Source organism: Hipposideros armiger, unplaced genomic scaffold, assembly GCF_001890085.2.
Source record: "Hipposideros armiger isolate ML-2016 unplaced genomic scaffold, ASM189008v1 scaffold_322, whole genome shotgun sequence".
NCBI lineage: Eukaryota > Metazoa > Chordata > Mammalia > Chiroptera > Hipposideridae > Hipposideros > Hipposideros armiger.
Window position 1 is genome coordinate 187,165 of NW_017731672.1, and position 19,565 is coordinate 206,729.

The following is a 19,565-nucleotide window of genomic DNA, read 5'->3' on the forward strand; positions in this document are numbered from 1 at the left end:
TTTTTTTTTTTAAGATTTTATTGGGAAACTGGGAGAGGGGGACAGCATTGAGGAATCGGGGAAGGGGAGCAAACAAGTTGCCGTCCTTTTGTTCTTGAGTCTAGTTGTGGAGGATGTCGCTTCACTGGCCCATGTTGATTATCATTGCGCTCTTCCCAGGTGAGGCAAATCAGTCACTGGCCACTGGATGGCCGCTCACGGCAGCTCACGTCAGCTCACGCTGGCTGCCGGCCAGCCCCACTGCAGCCTATGCTGTCACCAGTGATTCATGGCAGCCCAGCTCCAGGTCAAGCTGTTGTTCACCATCTTAGCTATAGAGGGCGCAGCATCACTGGCCCTCATGTGGGATCCGAACTGGGGCCCTGCTGCTCAGAGCTGGTGTCCCAAGCCAACTCTTAACGCGCTACTAGGCAGGCCCAACCCTCAGCTTCATTATAAGAGCAGGTGAGGTAGAAATTTTTATTACTTATTCTCCTTAGGTCCAAAGGGGTAAATATTTCTTTTTTATTCAAATGAGTATCTATATACATAATAAAGAGGTTTGCCGATAGAAATCTAGGTCACACGAAGTTACAGAACTAAACTTGTTCAGATATCACACTGTACAATGTTTCCAAACTCATTCTTTTATTCAATCTAAGAAGACGGTTTTCCTTCACTGCAGTGAAAACAAGGGTTACTGCTTATGCAAATAAGTAGATCTACTAAATTTTTAGAGTTTTAGAAAGAAAAGGAGGATCAAGAAGAGACTAGCAAGAATAAACTTCAGTATCTATAGCCTTTGCCTACAATGATCACCCATGATGAACAGGTGCATCTGGAACTTAAAAATCAGCATACAAGTCCTTCCAAACCCTTTCCAGACTTTCCAGAAAGGCGAAGAGAGCAGAGATGAGGGAGCAAGTATACTTGGTGAAAACACTTTCTTAAGTTCATATTAGCAGGTCTGCAACAGAAAAGCAATTAGAAATCTACATTATGAACACGAGAACGTTTCCTAAATTGTTTTTAACAGACCTACTGATAGGCAATGAGGTTCAAAGAAGATGCACACTTTTCACTTCCTCAGAAACCTGTGTCAGAAACTGGAAGCTTGTAGTGTCTCAAAATTTGCCAAAGCGGAAATAGCCTATGGAGGGTAGCTTATCAACTAATACGTATTTAGTACTTGCTCTGTGTAAGGAACAAAATGAAAAGAGAGACATATTGTTAATTATATATAAGTTCTCAAACAATAAAATTGCACTCTCGTTGGGAAATAAGAACTAGTCATATGCCCCAGGATATCTATTATCTATCTGTTCATCTATCTGTCCGCCCAAACATCCACCCATCCACCCACTCTTCTATGCATTTATCTGTGATTTGAATATAATGTGATTAACTTGATTTCTTGTATGATTAATAAATTATTTCTGAAAATTACTCTTAAGGAGGAAATTTTTAAAATTTTGTATTCTAAGATGACATTACTGAAAAATGTCTCCCCAAATGATTTCATTGCAGAAAACAAAATAAAACAATGAAGCATATGATGATAGTCATGTGTTGAGACACTAAGCAATCTTGGGGTTCTGAGGGGTGTGGGGATCCCACTTCTAGCTGGGGTGCTCAGAGAGCTGGTCCTAAGTTGGCCCAATGCAGAGGCTGTAATGATTACTTTATGACATCCAGGTAACATAAAAATCAGGTGTGCATATTACACAACTCTCAGTGGAGAGCTTGCTAAGGGGCACATTGGGTGTTTGTGAGAAAGCTTTATGTGGGCAGATCTCTAGAAGAAGGCGCCATGTTGAATGGGATGGGGGAAAACTAGTCCTAATTCAGGATTAAGTGACATCTTCTGTGGTATAACTATTGAAGGGCACAGAAATGCCATGCATATGCCTCAGCGTTAGAGAAACCTGGTAGCCTGTGGAAATAACTTGCCCTCCCTCAGATGTTCATGAGATGTAACACATGATGTATAGACCTAAGCCTTGGCTATAACCTAGTGTTTGCTTTGCTAAGAGCACCCTTCTTGCCTGACATCCAACACTTGTCGGAATGAAAAATTCCTTTATTTTTTAAAACCAAGTTCAGGAGTCACCTCCTCTGTGAAGCCTATCCTAATTCTTCTACTCTCTGGTATAATGAATGGCTCCCACTACTTTACTACTTCTATGCTTTCCACATACTTCAAGTGTTACCCATGGCCAAATTATTGTAATTTTCTGACAGGCAGTCTGATCAAGAGGGAAACAAATGGTATTAAAACAGAGAGTAAATGTAAATGTAAGTCCTACTTTTGGTAAATATTCCTGTTGGGCAATAGAAAAGTTTGAAGGCATTTTACTGGTATTTGTGTTAGTATTTTGAAAAATAATCTAAATTATATAATTTTGTACATTTGTTACTGACACTAAAATAATACAAATATTTTAAAGCATACCTGATTATATAGATAGATAGATATAGATATAGATATAGATGTAGACAATCTCCTTTTTTGACTTTGGTACACCCTAATTGGTTGCCCAACAAAACCCAAGCTAGTCAATACCATTAACCATGATCCTGAACTGTAGACACAACATTTATGTAGAAATAACTAGGCTTTCCCAGGCTAACCTACCAGAGATTAATCTTTGAAGACAAAGTATCCCAATGATATTCTGAGGAGCAAGCAGTAGAGAGTAATATTTTTGATATTTAGAAATACTCTCAATATTTGAACCCATTCATGACTACTTGCTTAATGACTACCCACATACTTTGCATAACAGTTAAGGTTGTAGATATGAATGGACATTTTCTTCCAATGTGAACAAATAGTATCACAGACTCTCTGTATCCTTATCTTCCATCCTTGAGTGATTTCTTAGTAGTTTCTGTTGCCCTGGCAACATTAATAAAATAAACGATTTACCCCTGCTATATTGCTATTTTCTACATAGTTTGACACAGATTTTTATTTTAGCTGCATACTTGCTTTCTTTAGAGATAATCCATAGAAAATAAGGCTTTAATACATTGGATACTTAACATTGTTTCTATTTAATTATATTTAACATGCTAAAAAGCTATCAATGATGTAATGTTAATGTCATTACAAAGAAACTGGCAAGTTCTGGTTTACTGATGATGTGGTGATGAAGAAATTCTAAGTGCTAAGTCCACATTGGAGGGTATGTACAATTGGAACTTTTTCTTTTAGCAGCTGTTTCAGTTTTGTGTTCGGAATGCTGTGCCTGAAGCTCTAAAACAGTAATCAATTATTCCTTGAGCTATTCTTTCCTTTTGAAGGTCCACAGTACAATAACACAAAACGGCATGCCAAAAGACAGGTCATCGGCACACATTTGGATTTCAAAGATTCCATATTCACCACCTATTCTTGCCACTCCTGTGCTTAGGCAGTCAGGGATCTTAGACATCAGGAAATGGCCCCTCCAAGAAGCTTTCAGTAGCTGTACTTGAAAGATGAATATTGCTTCCAAAAAAATATTTTGGCAGATAGAAAATGACTTTATGTACAGAGGCTTTGCATAATGACATCTTTATAATGCAGCAAAATTTAGAATTTTCCCTTCATGATGGATTCATCCATTACTCCATCGGAAATGATGACTTTTTAACACATAACAGTGCTATAATTTAGCCTTTCTGTTTTACATTTTCCAAAGTAAGCCTAAATTCTAGACAACACCGTTAGGCCCATCAAGCCCATAAAAAAATGTGTAGTAATGGGTGTCAGGTTGACTAATAAAAGTTGTACTTCAATAGAATGCTTTTTTTCAATTTACCTTTCGAAGCAAATCCTTCTTATTCCCTAACATGAACATTTCACTCAATTCAGATGGTTTTCCTCTCTGCCCTCTGAAATAACTTGAAACCCAACCCTATAGTTTTTGTGTGTTATTTTCATTTAAAGTACCCTTCTCCTTTTTCTTTAACCCCATAAGCACCACCCATCCTTTAAACTCATGTTTATGTCTTTGTTTTCCATCTTTAACTGTTCATAGATACCTCATCATTTTCAATGTTACATAATTGCCAAACATTTGACACCTGTTGTGCTATAGATTTTTAATTATATCATCCTAAACACATAAAAATTATCTCTACAAATAGATTAGATGTCTCAAGGACAGATTATTTCTTGTTTCCCTTCTTTCATTTCCAATACCTAAAATAATATTCTGTACAACTATTCTGACACTCAGGAATATTTGCTTATTTGTTGATTTTTTTTTTCATTGACCTCAAGTTTCTAAATTTCCTAAAATGAAGATTGAATGAGGTCCCAGAGCCCAGGGGGGGAAAAAAAAGTAATCAGGTGAAAATTCAGGGACATGTTCCTCACATATCACCACATGAGGGTCATGTAAAAACTCCATATATGCTTTAAAGTTGCAAGTTATTTATACACAACTTGCTATTACCTGACAATTTCATATTACACAGTTTGTGATTGATTATTTTTAATTTGCACAATACTTAATTTAAGATATATATGTCCCAAAATCAACAACTGGTCATGGAATAACTAATAATGCTAATTTGCTCTAAACCATGCCATTTTAGAATCTAATTATTTCATCATTTGGCAACATTTAATTATTTCATATTAAATTAACTGTGTAACAATCTGATAGAGTACTTAATGATTATACATGATGTTCACAAATCCTTACATCCATTATAAATTTTAGTCGCCTCAGACATATCTGACAGGAGTAATACATTTTTTTAAACTGGGGTTAGTGGAATAAATGCATCCCTCTTCAAAAGCCAAAATGATTTCACATTTGAATTCTTTTAAATCTTTAAAAACAGATACATCTAATGCTATTTAAAATTGTTCCAGAATTTATAGAAAAGAAATCCAAGTTATTTTTATAAAGCTGTTATAGTTTTGATAGCCAAATCTGACAAAAATAGCAGACCTAAAAGAAAATACCAGTTAATTTTATTAATAAAGATTGATGTCAAAATAAAAAATAAAATGTTAACAAATTAAATTGAGAAGTATAGTTTAAGAAGACTATCATGACCAAGAGGAGTTCATTGTGGATATTTTCACCTTGAAAAAAATGTATTAATAAAATTAACTAAAATATAATTAATTACAAATACATTGGTAAAATAAATTTAAAAATCTTGATATTTTCTCAAAAGAACTTTGATTAAATTCAACAATTACACCTGTCTAAAAAAAACAACAAATGAAACAAAACAGAAAAACAGACAACAGAAGCATTCTCATTAAGATTAAAAATAAGTCAAAGGATATCCTGCAATACAATTGGTTGAGAAAATGGATTGTGAAATATAAATATTTAAAATGAGGTGGAAAACAAGATTATATTTTGGCTTAGGAAACCCGATTCTCAATGTAATTATCAGAAATTATAATGAAATTTAGAAAACTAGTTGGTTTATAAAATTATTTCATATATGAGATAGAAGAACAGGATAAATAGCACCATGAAGATTCAACCAGACATTTCTCAAAGGTGGGACACTCTGCAGGGCAACTAATCAAGAATATAAGAAAAAAAATATTATGCTAGATAAAATGAGACATAAATGATAAAACAACCAGGTATAATATGTGCATTGATTGTTTCTTTACTTGGGTAATCCAGCTTTATAAAAAATATTTTTTTGACTGTTGAGAAAATTTGATTAGAGAAGATAAAATATTTGTTGACACGGAAAAGTACAAATTGTTAGCTGAAAATAGTTTTAAAATAACATGTCCTGTGTAATCTCATTTTAATGAAAGCTTATACATAAATACATACATACATACATGTGATATATGAGTATTATGGGAGATGTAGGTAGATAAGTAAATGTAGGTATAGGGGCAGATAAAGATCTGGAAAGACATACTGTTAGATGTTGACTATAGCAATCTTTGGGCAAGTGAAAATTGGTGTTTTTATATTCTTATTTTCAGTCATGCATGTGTTCTAAATTTCAACATGCTTTTGAATAATTAAAGAATGTTTTAAATTTAAATTAACAATATTAGTGTACAAAAATAGATTATTTTTCTATACACCAAAATGATCAATAAGAAAATATAATTTAATGAACATCGTGGTACATATATCTTTAAGGATGATTTCACTCACATGTGGGATATAAAACTGACAGCAAAAAAGAAACAAGTCAAACAAAGAAACAAAAACTCAGAGACAAAGACAACAGTTTGGTGGTTACCAGAGGGTACAGAGGGAGGGTGAGTTAGAAGAAGGTATTTGACTTTGGGTGGTGAACACACAATACAATATACAGATGATGTATTATAGAATTATATTTTGAAGCCTATGTAATTTTATTAACCAATGTCATCCCAGTAAATTTAATAATAAAAAAATAAAAAATATATAATTTAAAAAGTTAAAGCTTTAGTAACAAAAATATTAAGATGCTAAATGAAATATTTAAGAAATGTATAGTATATATATTGAGAAAACGTTAGTAGTCTATTAAAGAACTCAAAAGACATAAAATAATTGTTAATTAAATAACACACTACTGAACAAAAACAGGTTAAAGAAGAAAACAAAGGGAAAATAAAAATAGTATCTTGAGACAAATGAAAATGAAAATACAACATACCAAAACTATGAGATGCAGCAAAAACAGTTTTAGGAAGAAAAGTCCATAGAGATAAATGCTTACATTAAGAAAAGAAATGAAAAAGAATCAAATAAATAACCTAACCCCACACCTCAAAGAACTAGTAAATTGATAGACTAAGTCCAAAATTAGTACAAGGAAGGAAATAACAAAGATCAGAGCAGAGATAAATAGAGACTAAAAAGACAACAAAAAAGATCAATAAAACTAAGAGGTGATTAAAAAAAAGTAAACAAAATAGATAAAATTCTAGCTAGGATTATCAAGGAAAATAAAGAGAAGATTCAAATAAAATTAGAAATGAAGATGAGACATTACAATTAATACTGTACAAATATAAAGGATCATAAAAGACTACTGAGTAATTACATGCTGAAAAATGGACAATCTAGAAGAAGTGGATGTGTTCTTAGAAACATTCAACCTATCAAGACTGAATCCTGAAGAAATAGAAAATCTGAATAGATTAATTACTACTAAGGAGATGGAATCAGTAACCAAAACACTCCTAACAAAGAACATTCCAGAACCAGATGGCTTCATTGGTGAATTCTATGAAATATTTAAAGACTAATACCAATTCTTCTCAAACTCTTTCAACAAGAAGAGGAAGGAACACTTATGAACTCATTTTACCCAGATACCACAACTAGGAAAGGACAGTACAAGAAAAGATAATTATAGGCCAATATCCCTGATGAAGACATTCAAAAATCCTCAACAAAGTATTAACACATCAAATTCAACAATACATTAAAAGAACCATACACCATCATGAAGTGGGATTTATTACAAAAATACAAGGATGGTTCAATACCCACAAATCAATGGATATGATATATCACATTAACAAAATCAATATAAAAATGATAAAATCATTTCAACAGATGCAGAAAAAGCATTTGAGAAAATTCAACATCCATTCTTGATAAAAACGCTCAATAAATTAGGTACAGTAGGAATGTACCTCAATATAATAAAGGATATATATATATATATATATGAAAGCCCACAACTAGCATCATACTCAATAGTGAAATGCTGAAAGCTGTTTCTATAAGATCAGGAACAAGACAAGGATGCTTGCTCACTTTTGCCACCTTTATTCAACATAGTACTGGAAGTACTAGCCAGAGCAATTAGGAAAAAAAAAAAAAAAGAAAGAAACAAAAGACACCCAAAATGGAAAGGAAGAAATAAAAATGTTATTATTTACAGATGATATCATATTACATATAGAAAACTCTAAAATGTCCACCAAAAAACTGTTGAAACTAATAAACAAGTCTAGTAAAGCTGCAGGATACAAACTCAATATATAAAAATCAGATATGTGTCTATACACTAATAATGAACTATCAGAAATAGAAATTAAGGAAACAACCCCATTTACAATTTTATCAAAAAGAAGTAAATACATAGGAATATATTTAACCAGGAATGAAAAAAATTGAAAACATAAAGAGAAAAACATTCTGTGCTCATGGATTAGAAGAATTAACATTGTTAAAATGCTGATCCTACACAAAGGAATCTACATATTCAATGTAATCCCTATCAAAATTTCAATGGCATTTTTTTTTCACAGAAATAGAACAAACAATCCTAAATTTGTATGGAACCACAAAAGACCCTAAATAGTCAAAACAATCTTGAGAAAGAATAAAGCTGGAGGCATACACTTCCTAATTTCAAGCTATACTACAAAGCTATAATAATCAAAACCACACAGCATTGGCATAAAAACAGACATACAGATCAATGAAGCAAAATAAAGAGCCCAGGAAGTAAACCTGTGTATATGGTCAATTAATTTATAACAAAGGAGTCAAGAATATACAATTCAGAAAGGTCTTCAATAAATAACATTGGGAAAACTGGATAGCGCATACAAAAAAAACGAAACTGAATCCCTTTACCATACACAGAACTCAACTCAAAATGGACTAAAGACTTGAACATTAGACCTGAAACTGTAATACTATTAGAAGAAAACACAGGGGGTAAGCTCCCTGACTTACATCTTGGCAATGAGGTTTTTTTTTTTTTTTCTGACACCAAAAATGAAGGCAATGAAAGCATAATAAACACATGGGACTATAATCAAACTAACAAGCTTCTGAATAGCAAAGGAAATCATCAACAAAACGCATCTTATTAAGTGAGATAAAATATGTGTAACTCATATATCTGATAAGGGGTTAATACCCAACGTATATAACAAGCTCATACCACTCAATAGCAAAAACCCAAATAATTTGATTTTTTAAATGGGCAGATGAACTAAATATACATTTTCCCAAAGACATACAATTGGCCAACAGGTACCTGAAAAGGTGCTCAATATTCCTAATCATTGGGGGAATGCAAATCAAAACTGCAATGAGATATCACTTCACACCTGTTGAAATGGCTATTATCAAAAAGACAAGAGATAACATGTGCTTTTGAGGATGTGGTGGAAGAAAACCCTTTGTGCAATGTTAGTGGGAATGTAAACTGATGCAGCCTCTATGAGAAACAGTATTCTTTAAAACATTAAAAATAGAACTACCATATGATCCAGGGATCGCACTTCTGGGTATATATATCCAATGAAGTAAAAACAGAATTCCAAAGAGATACCTGCTCTCTCATATTCATTGCAGCCCTAAGTGTCTGTCTATGGATGACTGTATGAAGATGTGCTATATCTACACAATGGAATATTACTCAGCCATGAGAAATAAAGAAATTCTGCCATTAGTGACAATGTGGATGGACCATGGGGTCATTATACTAAGTGAAATAAGCTTGGCAGAGAAAGACAAACACTGCTTGGTATCACTTGTATGTGTAATTTAAGAATGAATGAATAAATGAGTGAGTGAATGAATGAATGAATGAAACAGAGAACTCACAGAAACAGAGAGTAGAAAAGTGGTTGCTAGGGGTTGGGGGTGGGGGGGAAATAGCGAAAGGTTGGTAAAAGGGTACACATTTTCATCTATAAGATGAATAAGGTCTGAGTATTTAATGTAAATCATGGTGACTATAGTTGATAAGACTGTATTATATATTTGAATTTTGCTCAGAGAGTAGAACTTGAATGTTCTCTCTCTCTCTCTCTCTCTCTCTCTCTCTCTCTCTCTCTCTCTCTCACACACACACACACACACACACACACACACACACACACACAGACACTAAAAATGTGGGGTGATGGTTGTGTTAACTACCTACATGGTGGGAATTCTTTCGTAATGTATACCAGATCATCATGATGTTCACTTTAAGTATCTCACAATTTTATTTGTCAATTATACCTCAATAAAGCTAGAAAAAAATCTTCAGTAAATGTAAAGACATATTTTTTCTTAGAAAAATTCAACATTGTAAATATCCTATATTCTTAAATTTCCCATAAGACTATCTATCTATCTATCTATCTATCTATCTATCTATCTATCTATCTATATATATATATTCAAAGTGATCCCAATCAAAATTTTAGGGGATTTTTTTAAATTCACAAACTACTACTAAAGTTATTCTGGAAATTTAAATAGCTAGAAGTATTCTTGAGAGACACAACATAGCTAGAAAAATTATTGAGAAACAAGAAAAAATTAACATTAGGGACAAGTCCTGTCAGGTATAGATGGAATTAAAAAATGATAGCTATTACAATCATAGAATGATGGTAAAAAATAGAATAGAATAGAGTAAAAAAAATGCAACCAAAGGTATAAAGAGAATTATTCTATGATAAAAGTTGGAATAAAATTTTATATCAGTGGAAAACATATAGAAGATTTGTATGGTATAAGTTGTTTATGACAATTTGTTACTCATTTGGGGAGAAGAAAAAAGTTGGATCATAATCTCATCCAATATTACAAAATAAACTCCAAAAGCAACAAAAATTTAAAATAAAATATACTATAAACACAATAATAAAACATATGGTGATACAGTGTTTATGTCAATTATATCTCAATTTTAAAAGTTACTAAACCAAAAAGCACAATAGCCATAATAACAAAACAAAAAAAAAAAGAAAAAAACACCAAACAAACAAAAACATACTGTGCTTTAAATCTTACAGTTAAAAAGGTATTTTGCATTGAGTCCAAATGCTCTGAAGCAGGGTCTGGCTAAATCCGGCCTATGAGCCAAATGTGGCCGGCATCTATTTCTGTAAATAAAGTTTTATTGGAACTCAGCCATGACAATTCATTTATGTATTGTCTATGACTGCTTTCACACTAATGTCACATAATTGCCAAGGTATAACAGAGACCATATGGCTAACAAAAACTGAAAATATGTTATTTGGCTCTTTACAGGAAAAGGTTATTGACTCTGTTCTAAAGGTAAAAACTGATAAATGCTAAATACTAAAAACATAATACTACTTACTAAAGTTCTGTAAAATGAATACCATAAAATTAAATTCCATGTAAACTAAGAAAATATCTAGATTTCCTATGACAATGTTAGGTACTGATTGGAATACGGTCTTCGAAAAATAGGAAAAGATCAATACCCAAGAAAATAAATGAGTAAAGGAACTTGGACCTCAGAGAAAAAGAAAATAAAATTTGTCAATGAACATGAAAACAACTCAACTCCTCTAGGACTCAGCGAAATAAAAGTAAAACATCAATAAGTTACTATTCACAATGTATCACATTAATCAAATATTTGAAACTTGAGATTACCCAGTGTTAGTTGTGGCCATGGGCAAATACTCTCACTTAAAGTGCAACTTAACGATGTATATTAAATTTTACAAACACATATCATACGTACCATCAATTTATCCTACAGATATTTTCTCACAAATGCTCAATATTAGTCTTGATTTATGAGAAGTACTAGAAACAACTTAAAGGACTATGAATAGGAATTGGTTAAATACCTTCTGGCATAGTTATATAATTGCATATTATAAAATGTTAAAAAATGACATAGATCTTTATGTGACTCATGTAATGTCATGCAAGACATTCTATTACGTTGCAGTATAATATTTGCATGTTGATCTTGTATGTATCTTAAAAATACATACATATTTACCCACACACATATATATTTTCACATGCATACAAAAATTGGATGGTGGCATACAAATTTGTTTACAATGTTTACTTCTGGAGGGTAGAATTGATGAGTGAAGGGGCCCTAAGTGGAAAGTATGTTTCGCTCTACACACTTGAATTACAAACCTTGAATTTCATGTTTTAAAGTCTTTTTCTAAAGTCACTTTATATTATTTTTGAAAAATGTATTGTAGAATTTGGAAGCTAACAACGGCAAAGCTAGCACTGTGTTTTCCATTTTGTATTTTTGTTTTCCCCCATAGTTAAGGTGTCGGAGAGACTTTCTGTGGAAATGATTTTGTTCACACTCGTGTTACCCAACTTTGAAAGGAGGTGATGCTCAAAAGAACCTGCTCCTCTGAAATTCATTCTCATCCATTTGAATTCTCTTCTGGTAGAAATAGCATATATGGGTTAGAGTTGCTATTGTTTTGTTTTTGCTCTGTAGTTTAAAAAGAAGGTTTGGCCTAGAGACATATTTTTACCGGGCTAACTCCTTAGATAGCAAAAGTATTTTGACTTTCATAATGAATATAAGGAAATCAGGATTTTTGCTCACCTCAGGTGTTGGAATAAAGTGATAGTATCCAAAAATTTGCCCCCTGAACAGAATTCTAAAGATTTAAATATTCTTTCCAAATTTGGTGATGTGATTTTACAGAAAACACACCTACAAATTTTGGGGGGCACAGCCTTTACAATTAAGCCTTAGGCCTTACCTGTTTGCAGGTAAAGAATGACCAAATCAAATATTAAAAGCTTTCTTGAACAGCCTTTTTGTAGAGGGCAAGTTTATGTTTAAACTTTAGCTGTAAACTTCAGGTTTATTAATCATGGAAGTCATAATTTAGCCACGCATAGCAACAAATCATCCAATGATTCAATAAGGTCATCTTGCATTTCTTAGAATGCTGTAATTAGATAACCAATTTGTAATTAAGTAAAAATGAAAGCTGACCTTTCTCCTTGAGATGAAATAATGCTAACCATATGAAGAACAGAAGATTTATGATTCAAATGAGCCTAAATAAAATTTAAAGGAATGGAACTATACTTCTTCTTGGGAACCATCATCTTTTCTCCTTGTCAGCACTCATTTAACAAAATATTCCACGTATTGCAACACAAAAATTTCAATTGTGCATTCATATGAGATTCCATTGTGACATGCTGCTATGCAGAGTAGGTATTTGGTGCAATCCATCATCTATTAAAATTCTGTCAGTGTAATGGTGAGATTTCAGAGTATAGTACAGGACCCTGCACGGAGAAGCAGGAACAAATAACTGATTGCATTGACAAAGTCAGCATTTTTACTTCCTCACGGCAAAAAGTGAACTCCTAATTTATTCGAACAGTGCTCTCTCCTCAGTGTCTGTACAGGTGAACAGCAACAAAATGCAAACAGAAGCACTCTTTCTGCCTGAAGTGGGGTTTGACAACTTTCCAGGGGACCAGAGAAAGTCCCAGAGTCCGATAACTAACAGAGAATCAACCGTTTTCTCTTTAACAAACACCAGGATGAGAGTTCTCACTCAGGCAAGGAGACTTTTATCCCCTCTTTCTTAAAAGTTAAAAAAAAATCTCAGAATCTTTTCTCTAAATCTACGAAACAGTATCTTACTCACAACTTAGAAAATTCAATCTCTAAAAAAGCAGACTTAAATGGCCAACTTTGGCTTTAAGCTTATGCTTTTTGTTCTTCTCTCATTCCTTTACCACTCCCTTCCCTTCTTTCCATCATTTAGTTTCTCTCTTACAGATCATTGCTTCTCCGGTTTAACCATTCATCCACCCTGGTAAAGACAAGATGCATTGTGCTCTATTCTGAGACTCTCAGGAAACACCGTTTTCTCTTCAGAAACCTGGTTGAGATCTTAGAATCTTTTGAGACAAGATGAAAAGAAAACCTGCAGGGTTTCTGGCTCCAGTGCATTCAGAGTGAGGCGGGGAGGGGGGGCGGGGGTGGATGAAGGGGGGGATATATGGCTACGCACTTAAGAGTTTGTACATGAGATTTTTCTCAAAGTGGTGGAAGAGAAAACGTGAGAGAGGAGAATAGCTGTGAGCAAATTAGCATGAGGGCGACATATTGGAGATATATAGGTTCTGACACCTTGAATTTATGTGTAGATTCTAGTTAATGACATGAAGGAGGTACTCAATGAGCCTTTTTTTTTTAAGAGTAGGTGTTGAGTGGTTTAGTAAGTAAATAAAATAGTACAAATCTAAGCAATTTGTCTTATATATAGCCACAGAGGCTATCTCCACCAAACTCATTAACAAAGTAAGTTAAACAAGCAGTATGAATGGGGTAAAAATCAGTTATTATTGTTTATTCTCAACTTTCTATTCCAATACTCATTTATATAATTGGGCCAATCTAAGGTATAATGTGAAGACTACTTATATAAATAAATAAATAACAATAATTTATTGAGTGTTTGCTATTTACCAGGTACTATTTTAAGTGCTTTGATAACTTATTTCATTTAATGATGCATAATTATTTAAGTATTATTATGTTCACATAACAGATGACAAAAAATGTAGCTCAGAAAATTTAATTGCCCAAAGTCCCATATTTAGGAAACAGTTTTTATCTCAAAGAGCCTAACCAAGAATCCAAGCTATTAATCATCATTCATTCATTCATCCTTTTCCGATCCAGGTATTTTGGGGGTTTTTTGCCTTAGATTGCTTGAATACATTTGTATTTTAGTATCATAGAGTGATTAATTTAACCTTCACTTTGATGATGAAACTGAGACCAGTTGGGTAAGGTTATTTATGCAATCTAGACAACCAGCAACGCCATTGCAGGGCAAAGATTGATGGTATAAACTCTGTGTGTCCATGACACTGTTCAGCCAATTTTTCCACGTTAAAGACAACAAAGTGGTGGGTGGCCCAGCCACTCATTTTTCCAGGAATCTGTCCTAGCCACAAACACTACATTTTAAACTGAGTGACCTAAGCTCAAACATGATGCATAGTCTAGTCATGGGAAGTGATAAGATGTCAGTGAGCAGTAGCCACAACAAGGAAGATAGATCCAAGGGGACAAAACACACACACACACACACACACACACACACACACACACACAGCTATTGCTAGAATAAGATGTATGAGAAACGATACATCCAAAAAAAGGGCTGACTCTATGCTAGGGTGGATAAGGTGGTAATGAAAAATTTTTTCAAGGTCCTGAGTGATAGTGAAATAAAGACACATACGAAAACATCTTCCCTTCCCCTCACAGCTCTAGAAAACTGGAGAATCTTATATACTTTGACATCTGGCAAAATATACAGATGTTGCCAGATGTGCATTCCTTTTGGCCACAATGAGATGATGCTTAACCTCCGTGTGAGGACTAAGCTAGCATTAGTGCTCTATAGATGAACACACTATTTTTTTAAGAAGGTAGTTGTTTCCTGGTAGAAAGTCTACTCTTTAGAACTTGGCAGGACATCTTCCCTTTTCCTGTGTTGGCTCAGTCTGTGCTATACATTGGTTTGGCAGCATACATTGAATTTTACCTCATGCCTTGGACAGGAAAGTGTATCTTGGATTTGTTGTATGTTGGTATGATTTACAGAGCAGAGACCAGATGAACTCAGGAAGCCCCCAAGGTGAGGAAATAAGAGTAAAGAGAGGGATTTACAAAATATGGTCTGACGTTCTGCTATAGTAAGCCACATATATTTTATCCCTTAAATAAAAAGCAAACTATCAAAACATTAGGAGCAACATGGAATGTTCCTTATTTAAAAAAAATGGAGAAAGCTCAAATATAAAAACCAGGTGCTGTGATCCTTTGAGTCCAGGAAATGGACGCCTGTGCATTTAGCTCCCTGGTCATTAATTTGTGCTACCTTATTTATATTTAGCTTTTAAAAGAATTAAAATGTACCATTTCATCTTCTCCGTACAACCAATACACTCAATAATAATAAGGATAATGGTAATAATCATGGATAGCATGTCATACTTAAAAAATTGTTTTCACATGTGAAACTCCCTCATTGGATCCTTCCCCAAACCCTGAATATAGTTAAATATAGTGACAGAAAAGGAAACAAAGGTACAGATGTGAACATACCCAAAAGAGTATACCAGAGATTGTGTCACACAACTTTCAGCCTAGGGCCCCTCCCCTACCTCACACTATCATGAATATATTGCTATTGAAATCTATCTTGTACTTCTATAGAGCTAGAAAACCTGGAAGAACTAGATAAAGGTAAATGGAATCATTAACTTTCTGTCTAGATTCTAATGGGATATCTAATATTTTTCACTTGGGACTGATGTAATATTGTTCTACCAAATGGGAAATCTAGCAAGTAGAAAAATAGAGTTTAAATATTTTGGGAAGACATTTTCCACTAAAGAAGAGACTGGTCTATTTACTTAACATAAAAAAATATCTGCCAACCTTGCTATCTAGCTATATATCTCCATCCATCACTAGACAACTACCTTCCTATTTCAAATATATTGTTTTGAGTCAGCACTTGGCCATGACACTGAAATTCACCCCCAAAGCACACCAAATTGCATTTGAAGAAAACAAAGCATAATAGAAGGAAAAGGAAAACAGAAAGGCTTTCTTCCTATAATGAATTCAATTGATCAGAGCTCAGAGTTCCTGCATGAAGTAGAAATACTCTATTTATAACAAATAGTAGACATCAACTTGACAGATTGACTGCTATGACTACTATTTCCAAGAAAGTTTATCTATTTATCTATTATCTCTCTATGTATATCATCTATCTATCTATCTATCTATCTATCTATCTATCTATCTATCTATCTATCATCTATCCATCTATCTATCTCCATCTCTGTCATCTCTATCTCTGTCTCTCTTTGTCTATCTCTATCCCTCTATTGTACATGCTTTTGTAGAATTTCAGGAACAGCTTTTTATCTGGAAAATATGGCTGCCTGAAAGAGGTATGGAATATAACAAAAGCTTTACCCCAAAGCTTCTATGCATTACAAAAGCTTGCACTTGGATAATAGAAATATTTAGCCTCAGGTGACTGAGAACACTTACTGTTGGTTGCATAACGTATGGCGGATGAGGCATCCATGAAGTACTCTGGACCTATGCATCAAACAGCATTTATTAGCACAAAGCAATCACAGAGAGAACTTGGTTCTTGCGTTCAGTGGAGTCACACTAGGTCATAAGAAAGTGGAGTCCATCTGACTTTATAGCTAATTAGTGCTCAAAACTAAGGATAGAAAGGACATTCTTGGACTTGGTTAATTTGGTCCCTGAAACATGATAAAATGTAAAGCAAATTCCTACCTCACTGGAGCTGGCTGCAGTGCCCACATGGACTAGGCAGGGCTCTGGAGAATATGTTAAAGGTGGTGTTGGAGACTAAAGTATTAGAAGGCCTCAAAGACTTCCTATTTAGAGGTCAACTTCCAAGGATACCCAGGCAAAGAATAAAGGAGGAAAGAGTTGACTGCTAAGACTTCCTCTTTTTTTGTCATTTGTTCTAACTTCAAATTCTCAAGTGATTCCAATCTTGGAAATAAGTCCAAGTGGTAAAAGTTGGGGTAAGAATTAAAGAGATCAACCAGAAATTTTGGGGAATACTTTACTTTGGGATAAACTCAAGTTAAGTAAGTTTGTGATTATTTTCTCTTATAGTAATTGGTACGGTAGATAAAAACGAGTAATGAGCCAGCCAATGGTTCTGAAATGTGTCTTGTCAGCCAAATGAGACAGCTAGCTTTAAGAGCCAATTGTCACATAGAGAACATCGAATATTTTGTTTTCGATTTAATCACACAAGCAAAATTGCCAAAGTAGTTTATATTTAAAAAAGGGCAGGGGGAAGAAGTGGTGAAAGGCAAGAATCAGCAACGTAGGAAATTGCTCTAACTCCTTTTTTGAGAAAAGAGAACTGGGGTTAAATTCCACTTATGAGCCCTCCCAAGTGAAATCATTTTTCTGTGGATATTTTATTCATGTCACCAAAGTGTTCTATACTGGGGCTTAATGGGTGGTCTTGGCTGAAACAGAGGCCAAGATTAGGGGAAAAAAATGGATAAAAAAAGCAAATCACACATTACAACCAGGCAGGCCTGCAGGAAAAGCAAAAAACTGAACAGCACCTGCACATAGTCTCATGGGTCCCAAGAAAAGGCAATTAAGAAGGTGGCCATTTTGAGATTCTATAATGCAAGTCACATGAAAGTCTATTCTGTTCACCCACCGACATGTACCAAGAATCTAAGTGCAGAAAAAGAATGAAATGATCTGCTTCTGGAGGGATCAGTTCAGGAAAAATGTACATAGCCTCAAGTTTGATGCTCTGACAACTGGGCCATTCTGAAATGAAGTATGTAGTGGCTGAATAAGGTGACACTTAACTGAATTAGTAGCAGTCAGCAACATTACAGTTTTACCCATTGTAATACATCCACCCCCACCATCTGCAAAATATAGAGAAACACATGGCATGCACACACTTGCACTCTCTCTCACGCTTTCTCTCTCTCTCTTGAAAGTTGTAAAAAATGACACTAGATACTCTCTATACTCTCTAGCATTTATAGCAATTTCTAATTAGAATTAGAAGAATTCAAAGAATATTATGAGGTAAAGAGAAATAGGGAGTGATATCACATATTTGATAATGCAAAGAAATAAGATAAGAGGTATTTTTTGAGGAGAAGTATGACTATTTCAATCCACTTGTGTACCTAGAATTAACTGGCTACAACTGGTTTAGGACACACATGGAGTTTCAGGTTTTCCTGTGTTTCAACATGTGGAACCCCTCAGGTCTCTTTTGGCCTCTTTGGAACTGACTATGAAGTACGAGCAGAAAGTAGGAATAACTTTTTACCACTTTGATAATCTTTCCTATTTCTCAGGAAAACAATGATTTCACATCTATCCACATAGCTTTACATGGATAGCACAGAACATCTGTTACCCAATGAGATGACAATGATACAATATGCTGGAGTAAATGCAGGGAATGCTAGCAAAGCACTTTTAGAAAAGACACAACAGGAAATGTGACAACCAAAGTAATAGACAGCAAACATACAAATTTCTCAGTGGTAAGAAAGCTGTGCTAAAGTTGGCTGGAAAGGAGCATAATCATGAGAACTCAGCAGGAAGGATGAAAAGCACGGTGGATTTCTTACTCAGTGAAATAGATGCAAACAAGCACTTGAAAGTATAAGCTAATTGATAACTTGAGTATCATTACATTAGGAGGTGACTAAAGGGTCTTAGGGCAATTAAAAAAATTCTACTGTGTCCCTTTCACCTTTGTGTAGTCGATTACTGGCAAGAAAGATCTGTCCTGAGGTGCAGGTAAATCGGACATACCTGGTATGTGGAGACAGGGGAAGCAGCAATGAATGGCGTGATAGATGTCTGTGGGATCATGCGGTTGGTTGCAATACTGTACGGTGAAGAATAAAATCTGCAAACAGAAAACAACACAAAAAGAAGATTCATCAAGCTGCTGCATGCCCGGCTGCTCATCAAATGCTACCAAGCACCTCTGGGGAAGACAGAGTTCCACCCTCTTGTTTCCCCACCAAGTTTTAACAGAAGAATCCAGGAGATTTAGGGTATTTGATTCTGCTAAGAGAAATAAATCCATCTGAACAAAAATGACAACTTTCAGTCATCTTATAAAATTGGTTGCACAAAATCTCTTATGTCAGGTGAGTGTAATAGAACGTTGCACCAATAGGGGGAGAAAAACCACAGGCACTCTTTTTTTTTTTTTTTTGGTTGTTGTGTTTTGTTTGTTTTTAATTTTTTAAATTTTATTATTTTTATAGAGG

General features: G+C 34.2%; 1 protein-coding gene across 15 annotated transcripts in view; it reads right to left on the reverse strand.

The window, feature by feature from the left end:
- RBMS3 (RNA binding motif single stranded interacting protein 3) overlaps positions 1 to 19,565 on the reverse strand; it is a 1,293,188-nt gene that overhangs the window by 85,844 nt on the left and 1,187,779 nt on the right. For 12 of the 15 annotated variants that reach the window (XM_019660623.1, XM_019660622.1, XM_019660626.1 and 9 more), the window contains 2 exons: positions 19,099 to 19,195; positions 16,792 to 16,842 (listed from right to left, as the gene is read on the reverse strand). In XM_019660623.1, the coding sequence (XP_019516168.1) occupies positions 16,792 to 16,842; positions 19,099 to 19,195 (148 nt within the window). The remainder of the gene's footprint in view (positions 1 to 16,791; positions 16,843 to 19,098; positions 19,196 to 19,565) is intronic. The other 3 variants (XM_019660627.1, XM_019660629.1, XM_019660637.1) reach the window with 1 other exon arrangement.